General features: G+C 46.3%; 1 protein-coding gene across 1 annotated transcript in view; it reads right to left on the bottom strand.

Annotated features, from left to right (window-relative positions):
- The window catches only part of Tfcp2l1 (transcription factor CP2 like 1), a 73,662-nt gene that overhangs the window by 46,312 nt on the left and 18,013 nt on the right, over positions 1–9,337 (bottom strand). Inside the window, exon 4 of the mRNA XM_010632335.2 lies at positions 5,859–6,010. Coding sequence (XP_010630637.1) covers positions 5,859–6,010 — 152 coding nt within the window. The remainder of the gene's footprint in view (positions 1–5,858; positions 6,011–9,337) is intronic.

Here is a 9,337-nt window from a genome sequence, read left to right as displayed (position 1 = left end):
AGGGGAGGCGGGAGGCGGGTGGGGGGACAACATGAGAAAGTGCTGTGCAAATTCTGAAGTAGTCAACACAGAAGTGTCACCCTAAGGGCTCACAGCGTGTAAGAGTCCAGGGCTTTTTATTAGCACCATTTAGAATTTTAATGGGGGGAGGGAAGGCAGGGTAGGCGGGTGGGGGGACAACATGAGAAAGTGCTGTGCAAATTCTGAAGTAGTCAACACAGAAGTGTCACCCTAAGGGCTCACAGCGTGTAAGAGTCCAGGGCTTTTTATTAGCACCATTTTTTAAAAAGAATTTTAACATCCTGCAGAAGAAATGTCAGCTAAGGGTTTTCTCTGTTACCTGGTTGTGCAGTGAATAAAGAACAGATACAAGTTAAGTAGGTCTTTCTGCCTTTAATCTGTTCCAAAGCTCCCTTCTTTCAGTTTAAGAGCTGTCACCGTTCTTAGTACCAGAGTTGACCCACTGTTAATCTTTGAGCTGGGAAATGAAAGAACAATAGTAAAAAAATCTCAAAGTCCCAGGTCTCACTAAGCCACTAAATCGCCCAGGCGGGACTCGAATTTCGTGATCCTCCTGCCTCTGCCTCCCAGGGTGCTGGGATTATAGTGTGCACCACTATGCCTGACTGCGCTAGTTGTATGCAGGTGGTACCAACTGCTGTGTAAAGATCTTATTTTCCACATCTTACAGGTGAGCATTAGAAGGCAAAGAGGGTTTAATATCTTGAGCTGGCTGCCCCAGGACCCACCTTGGAGAAGCAGTTAGAGCCATGGGTCATCTGGTCTAAGTCTCCCAACCTTAACACTCCTACGCTTCACTTTGCAAAGCCTAGTCTTCCTGAAGCCTCAGGATTTCTGGGACAGACCATGTGTTCAGTGGCACCCTCCGCCACCAACTCTTTTAAGCCATACTGGCCTTTGCACATAGCTTTTATTTCTAAGTCACCTTCCTCCTCCCATCACCAAAAAAAAATTTATTTTTTGAATGAATTAAAGACTCCTCTGAAAACTCATTACCATGCAATTAAGACTCACGAGTTGTTCCGGTGGAAAATACCAAAGCTTTCTCCACAGCAGATCACTCCTGCAAAGCTGTCTCTTATCTGGGGTCACCTCCTCTCCCTCAGGCTCTCCGGCTCTCTGAAAAGAGCTGCCCACAGTGACCTTAGGCCACTGACAAAGTTATCTGAAATCTTGCAAGCCTCCCTCCTACAGGTATCCACCCTTTAAACAGACTTCTTTCAGAGGAAAAGGGCTTACTTTGTTTTTCAAACTATCCCTACCACATCCTATTCTAGCCACTGGGAGTAGAGACAGGACACTCATGTGTGACAGGCGTTGCCCAGGCCACAGTGGAGTTGTTAAGCACTGGCCTGACACAGTACTGAGAAACGTGTCCAGTGGCTTAATAAACACCTTTTGGAGGTAGTATTGGGGATTAAACCCAGGGCCTTGGTGCTGAGCTACATCTCCAGTCCTTTTCTTTTTTTATTTTTATTTTTATTTTTTTTAATTTTGGATCTTGGTAAGTCACTAAATTGCCCAGGTTGGGCTTAAACTTGTGATCCTACTACCTCAGCCTCTGGGAGTGCTGGGATTACAGCCTGCGCCACCAGGGCCAGCTGACAGCTTTCTGATGAACAGATTCAGCACTGTTTCCATGCTTCAAGGGAACTTTAAACACATCACTACAAACAAAACAACACACGAGGGCCTCATAGAAACAGCACACTAAATATCACAGACCCAACAGAACAAACACCAATAGCAAACTCTTCCATTAACCAAAAAGGTCTTGCATGATGTTTTGAATTGCATCAAAACTCTTTTTTCCCCCCAGTACCAAGGACGGAATCCAAGTCTTTGTGCATCTTAGGCACACATTCAGCACTGAGCTACATCCTCAGCTGAGGGAGAGAGATAGAGGGGGGTGTCTTTTAAAATTTTATTTTGAGGGGCCAGGGATTTAGCTCAGTGGTGCTGCTGCCTGCCTCGCAAGCACAAGGTCCCGAGTTTGATTCCTAGCACAAAAAAAAAAGTACGAAAATTTTATTTTGAGATAGGGTCTCACTAAGTCCCTAAATTACCCAAATTTGCAATCCTCCTGCCTGAGTACCTAGGACTACAGATGTATGTGACAACACCATGCTCAAACCTACTTTTAAAAAGTGGATCAAAATATATTTTTATATGACATAGAAGACAAGCTACTTAAATATGTTGAAAAAATATCTAACTAGGCATGGTACCATATGACTGTAATCCTAGCTACTCAGGTGGCCAAAGCAGGAGGATCAAAATTAAAGCCAAGGCTGGGCAACTGAATGAGACTTTGTCTAAAAATATAAAATTAAAAAATTAAAAATGGTAGAGCACTTACCTCGCAAGGCCCTGAGTTCAATCCCTAGCACTTTAAGAATACAAACATGTCTAGTATAGCGTTGTTGCTAATAGCAGAAGAAAGAAAAGATAGAGAAGTCATTCCTACTTTTATAATTTTCTGGATAGTTATAGAGCATCTTCAACTATGAAGGCATCAAAACTACTGTGGGAATAGATGTTATAAAGACAGGACAAAGCACGGGCCTCACAAAACTTCTATTCTATGAAAGACAGACACTACGATAATTACACTGCATATTTTCTCCCAATAGTTACGACAATATTCTTTCCTAAATAACAAGAGGAAACAGCGAAATACACAGATGTCGGAAATACTGTCTAAGACATTTTAACAATGGAAGGTATTATAAGAATATTATTTAATAAAAGCAAGAAACAGTTGTATTAAGCATATGATCTCCTCCGTAGTTAAAAAACAAAAAGTACAAGAGGATATCTTAATGGTTGTAAAAGCAGTCTATAAAAGTAAATGGGAGCAAGGGGTCTCAGTGTGGTACTTAGCCCCGAGTCTAATATCAAACAACAAAAAAGGAGGAAAAAGAGGAGGAGGAGAAATGACTGGGAATGTCCAAGAAAAAGTGTTTAAAGCAACTTGTACTCTCAAACAGAAGAATGTATTTTCATGCTACAATAATGAGTTCCATAAGAAATGGGGGATGAATCAACAAAATTCCATTTCTGGGCTAGTTTTATTATATGTTTCAAAGTGATTTTTTTCCCTCATTGAGTTTATTGGTACATTTTAGGTATACAGTACAGTTACATTCATCATTGGGATTTTGTACCTTTACATGACAGGTCTTGGTTCTCATTTTTTCCCCTTGTCCCTGCCCTCCCTTCACCCCCTCCTCCTCTCCCCATTCACAAACATTTTATTTCCATTTTTTCATTTTCTCCTATTTTTTTTCCTTTCCCTTATTACGCTTCCCCTACCCTTCCCACTTTCCCTACACCTTAGCCCTTTTCCTCCTATTTCACATTGTCAATTATCTCATTAAGATCTTATGTACTATTACAGTTTATTAACACCAGGGAAACTATTTGGTATTTACACACATGTGACTTATTTATTTCACTTAGGCGTATATCCTCAAAATGTATCCATTTTCCTATGAATAAATCTAATTTATCATTCTTTATGTTTATAGCAGCACAGTTTGTAATAGCTAAAACTTGCAAGCTGCCCATTTGCCCATCAGTTGGAAACTGGATAAAGAAAATGCGGTTTTTCTATAAAATGGAATACTGCTCAAAGTGATATTTTAAGCCAGTAAGAAAAGGGTAAATTAGGCAATCACTAGTAGGTTAGCTATTGAGAAAAATAAGGAAACTTAAATCTTTACATTGTACCACAAATTCCTAAAGCATTTCAGAGTTAAAATTTAAAAAACTACTCAATGGAATTTCGAAAACGATTAAGCTAGTTTGAAGATAGGCATTTCCAGGAACTTTAGAATGAAACTTTTCTTTTGTTTGGTTTTGGTGGTGCAGTGATGAAACCCTGAGCCTGGCATGGGCTTTACCACTGAGCGACATGCCAGCCGGGAATGACACCTCACAACAGATCATTTATAATAGAATTCTAGGCCAGGGTTGTAGCTTGGCGGTAGAGTACTGGCCTAGCATGGGCTAGGATTTGGTTCCATCTCATGAGAGAAAACAAACCCAACAAAATAAATAAGTAAAAATTTCTAAAGCAAATACATGAAATTAACACGGGACAATGACGCCACAGGGTAACTCTTCCCCTCATCTAACTACAAGAGGGTAATTTATTCACTTATTTATTTTCTAGTGCCCAGATGGAACCCAGGCCATCACACATGCTAACAAAGCCGTCTTACATTGAGCTACACTCCCAGCTCTAAGTTCTCTGTAAAAACCCTTTAAAAGACCTAGTTTGTTGAAAGCCAAACGTTGTCCCAAATTGGCTAGCTAAAAAAATGAAGAGGGGGAGTAGAGAACCCAGTTGATGGCCTTTCAAAGTGGGAGCCAGGCAGGCAATGATGACAGACACACAACACTCTTGTCTGGTCGCACCTCGGGAGGTGGCCAGGAACATCAGGTCAGTGGACTCTGAAAACGTCCCGCGATTCCTTCGCTCCAGTTAAGGAAGACAGCCGACACCCAGAACGCGGCAGCACGCCTGAAAAAACAGGACAAGGGCAGGGGCCACTGCACAAACCACGCAGACAAGAGTCACTGTCCAGCCTGGGCTGGTCACCTGTCTCTGTGGGCCAGGCCTCCAGGACAAAGTACAGCCTCAGGGCGATCCCCACAGGGGGACACCGATGCCGACAGCTTAGCTGGTGAGACGGACAGAGCCTGCAGCACTGCCTGCAGGAGGAGCCCTAGCTGCAGCCTCCTGTGAACCCCCAGCTAATCCCCTGGCTCAGAAGTTGTGGAGTTCAGCACACAAACCCTGATGATCACACTGGACTTCCACCCCCAGCCAGCTTCCCAAAAGGAGGAGGCAAAGTTCCACAGAGCGGAGGAGGCCACGCGCCAGCCACAGACCAGATGCCACACAGCTGCCTGCAGGTCCGTTGAACAGGAGGCCCGGAGGCCTTGACACATGGTGGAGGAGGAAGCAGGCCAGATGCACACAGTCATGCCGGAAACGGCACCCACCAGGACACTGCCCACGTCCTCTGAGCAGAGCACCAGCAACCGAAGAGTTGCTCCCACACCACGCGCTTCACTTCCTTCCCACTTTTTAAATTCACGAGAACTCACACTACTCCTTTTACTCATGAAAAGGAGAAAAGACAACTGACTCAAAAGCAGGGCTACAGAGCACTACAGCAGGAATTCAAGTTCCGAAGCTCACTCTCCCAAGACGTGGCAGCAATCTTATCCCCACAGGCCCAAAGGGCCTCTGCCCGGCACAGGGGAACCAAGTCTGGCCTTCCTGGCACCCCTGCCACACAGCGGACCTCGTCAAGCAAGGGTGCTCAGCCCACACCCAGAAGGACACCAGCAGCAGGCACAGGAGACAGCGGGAGCAGCCGCCAGGCACTGTACGTGACCGCGAGGGCGACGTGTGGGACGGGGCGTAGGTCTCCACGTTTGCGGCCTGTACTCACAATACAGTGAGGCTTCTGTTTTTGGAAACAGGCTTCATTATCTTGCCCTGGCTCGTCTCGGCTTCCTCCTGGGCCCCAGCAATCCTCTTGCCTCAGCGACCTGAGTAGCTGGGATCCCAGGCATGAGCCACCACCATGCCTGGCTTTCCATGTTTCCACGTTTTGGGTGAAAACAATGAGGCTCAGGGAGGTCACGCGGCTAGGAAACCTGAACCCATGTCTAATATCAAAGCCTGTTCTCCTTCCCAAGCACCCCCTCATCCACTGGGACCACGAATGAGGCCCATTTGGGTCTTTCGCACTACTCCCCCTACTCCCAGTGTCACCGTCCCACACCTGTTCCGCCCTGCCCTAAGCTCCAGCTACTACCTTGGTTGAGGTAGGTCAGAGTCTCCTCATGCAGCTTCACAGCCGGTGACGTGGCGGCACACAGCACGTACTGCAGGGGCGGCAGGCGGGCCCCGTTCTCAGGAGACAGCTGGGGCTCCTCTTGCTTGAAGATGGGCAGAGCAAGTACATCACTGCAACACACAGGAAGCTACAGTCAGGGGGAGGCGCAGGGAGCCTTCCACAGGCTGAGCAAAGGGGCTGCGCTGGACTTAGTTGCAAATGAGAGGCAGCTCCAAAGATCACAGCCAGCAGCCTGTGGGGCTTCTGCTCCCGGGGGCCACAAGCCTCCTGGGTGCTCAAAATCACGCTTTCCAGATTCTAGGAGATCTCGTCAATCAAGTCCATCATCTCTATTCAAGAATCCTAAGTGGTAGAGAGACTAGCATCAGGGAAGTGGCCTTTTGAAGCCATTTGGTTTCAATCCACAGACGACTACTCATAAAGTCTTACTTTTAGAAGAATCATCTGAACAGTAATTTTTCAGCCCATCATGATGGTGCACTCCTGAGAGCGACCTTGTCTCAAAATAAAAAATAAAAAGGATAGGGATGTATCTCCGTGTGAAGGCTTTGGGTTCAATTCCTAGTAAGACAAAATCATAACGGCGATAACAATTTTTATTTTTTAATCAACTCTTCTATTTACTAGTCACTTCTCAGGCCAGTTACAACTCTGTCCTGGAACTCGGTAACCCACTGTTTTTTCGCTCAAGTCGAGGTCTTCTGAAACGGGGAAAACTGGCCCAGAACCATTGTTATAGTAAGGCTCACAGTGATCTCTCCAAAATGCAAAAAGAGGAGGAAGAAACTTGGTTTCAATTCAGTGTTTCTTAGCCAACTGTAAAATCTTCAGATGATCAAAGATTCTTTCCTTTCACCTCTAAACAAAACTCCCCCACCACATCAAAATAAAATCAGCCTCCCACCAGCATGTGGCTGAGGAATTTGTTTCTAAATTTTTTTCTAAGAGATAGGGTCTCACTATGTTGTCTAACTGGCCCCAAATTTCTGGGCTCAAGAGATCCCTCTGCCTCAGTCTCCCGAATAGCTGGGAATTCAGAGGCGCTCCACTGAATCCTCACCAAGGGAAAAAAGAAATCCTTGAGAACATGATCAAACTGGGAGCAGGAGAGGCTCACTTAAGATCTCTAAATTGTGAGCACTGCAGAGAAACAGGTGTGAGAAACAAAGTACCATGCCCTATTCTGATAACCCTCCTCCCCTTGTGGGTCCCAGGTTTTGAAACAGATTAGTTGATTCTGCTTTACTGCATAAACAGAGTCCCTGGTACAATCTGTTCCTTGAACACATCGTAAACGTCTGTCTCTGAGACACAAAGCTGACACACACCCCAACAGTGTCTAACCAATTCTCAGGAGAAGCCTTGCTCTGGACACCCTGGCAAAGTCTTCCCTGTGGCCGTCTGCTGCCCACAGAAGACAGTGTGGGGCTGACCCTGCCTCTTTCCTTTTGCCAGCCTGTGTGATTCTCCAGCAACACTGAGAAGCAGGCAGCCCCGTTCACCTGGGAACTGCATGATTTCATGTTTGTTCAGACCATGTTCAGTTAACAACATACGCACTCCTAGCTTTGAATTTAAAAAAAAAAAAAAAGATGGGAAGTGTGGGGGGTTAAGAGCCAGCACTTGACAGCTACTTGCTTCAAGCCAACATCCTTATTTGCCAAGAAATAAAAGTCACCAGAACAAGGCCATTGCCCTGGTAAGGTCACACAACTTGCAGAAGTTCTACAAAGCGAGAAAGTGTCCAAAGTAAAATACAAAACGAAAGAACAGAAAAGAAAATCCAAAGAAAAAGACAAGATCCTGTCTTTAGAGTTGGGAGGGGAGTCAGAGATGTAGGCAGTAACCCCCACCTCGGCCTTTGTAAAATCGACCTCTGTGAAGCCAAAACCCTCAGCAAAAAATGAAGTTTTAAAAAGGCTAGAAGAGCTGGGGTGTAGCTCAGTGAAAGAGCCCTTGCTAGCCAGGGCATTGAACTTCCAGCACCCATAAAAAAAGGTGGGGCTGGACATGTGGCTCAGTGGCACTGCACTGGGCTTCCATGCATGTGGTTGACTTCAATCCCCAGCAGAGAGAGAGAGAGAGAGAGAGAGAGAGAGAGACTATGGCCTGCATCATCCATGGTTTCACATAATCACTCCCAAAACCAGGATGCCTTTATAGCACCTTTCACCTCCAACTTTAAGCCTCCTCCCTTCACACAATACTAACCCTAAAAGATACCAGGGATGCTGCACCAATAAGGCTACATCTCAGTAGTAGATGTCAAAACTGCACCTCTCATGCTTTAGGACAACTCTTACCCACTGGGGACATTTCTGGTCTCTAGGAAGTTTTAAAGACTGTATAATTATCTTCAATACAAGGTCACCTTCAAACTCATCTGTAAGGAATGTCAAGATACTTACTGGCTGCAAACTAAATTCAGACAAAACTGCAAAGCACACTACATTGAAAACATATCCCGTTGTAGCATTTTTTATGAGGGTTCGTTATGGAATAGTGATATAGCAATTTTTTGTGAGCAGCCACTTATTCTTCTGCAAGGAATTAACGTCCTCCCAAAAGGCTGTGGCATCTTCCCCAAAGCTGCCTCCCTTTGGTGACATCATCAGGGTCTGCAGGGAAGCCACAGTCCACAGGACCACTTTTTGCCACCTCCTACCTCTGTGAATAAAACCCTGCTGATACATCACTTACACCCAATCACTCCTCTGCTTTCTGGAAGGGGGAGGCCTTTGGAAGGCCAGTTAGGCATTATGTTAAATCCGGGCAGGAACTTCCTAGGGTCAAAAGCAGCACTGAGCGCTGGTATCTCTGGCTTTGGGGCCGTCAGTGCCCAAGACACCTTCAGTCTCACAATTCACTTTGCCTGAGTTCACATCAAATGCCCTTTGGGTTATATTAGGGACACTTAATAAACTGTGACTGGGATGGAAATAAAGACAGGCTAAAGCTGGTTCCAGCGAGTTCAGAAAGTGAAATGACTGCCCATTAGTGACCAGCCAGCTGCACAACAGGGAGAAAAATCTCCCTGGAACTGAAGCAAACAGGGGTCCTAAAGAGGGTTGTAGAGAACTTTGGGAAACAGGCAGGACTTACTTTTCCCTTTGAGGAGCACTAGTCAAAGATTTCCATCAAGGGCAATAAGCGCTCAAGCCTCGGGCAAACAACAAGAACAAGACCATTCGGGGCGGGGGAGGCCTCCCCTCCCGAGCCTGCCCTCCAGTCACCTCCAGCCCACCCGCCAGCCCCTGGAGGGCCCTGCAAAGGGCGCGAGGCTCACAGAGGGCAGGAGCAGGAGTTTCCCAGGGCAGCCCCGCACCGATGGCAGAAGTTTCCTCTTTGCTCCCACGCAAGCCGCGTGGGGAGAGCCGGACGCGGGAGGTGGACGGCGCGGAAGGGGCCGGCAGGTGCGCGGGGGCCCAGCAGGTTCC

Source organism: Fukomys damarensis, unplaced genomic scaffold (genome assembly GCF_012274545.1).
Source record: "Fukomys damarensis isolate Sample0158 unplaced genomic scaffold, DMR_v1.0_HiC HiC_scaffold_29, whole genome shotgun sequence".
NCBI lineage: Eukaryota > Metazoa > Chordata > Mammalia > Rodentia > Bathyergidae > Fukomys > Fukomys damarensis.
This window is presented reverse-complemented; position numbering and strand designations above follow the sequence as displayed.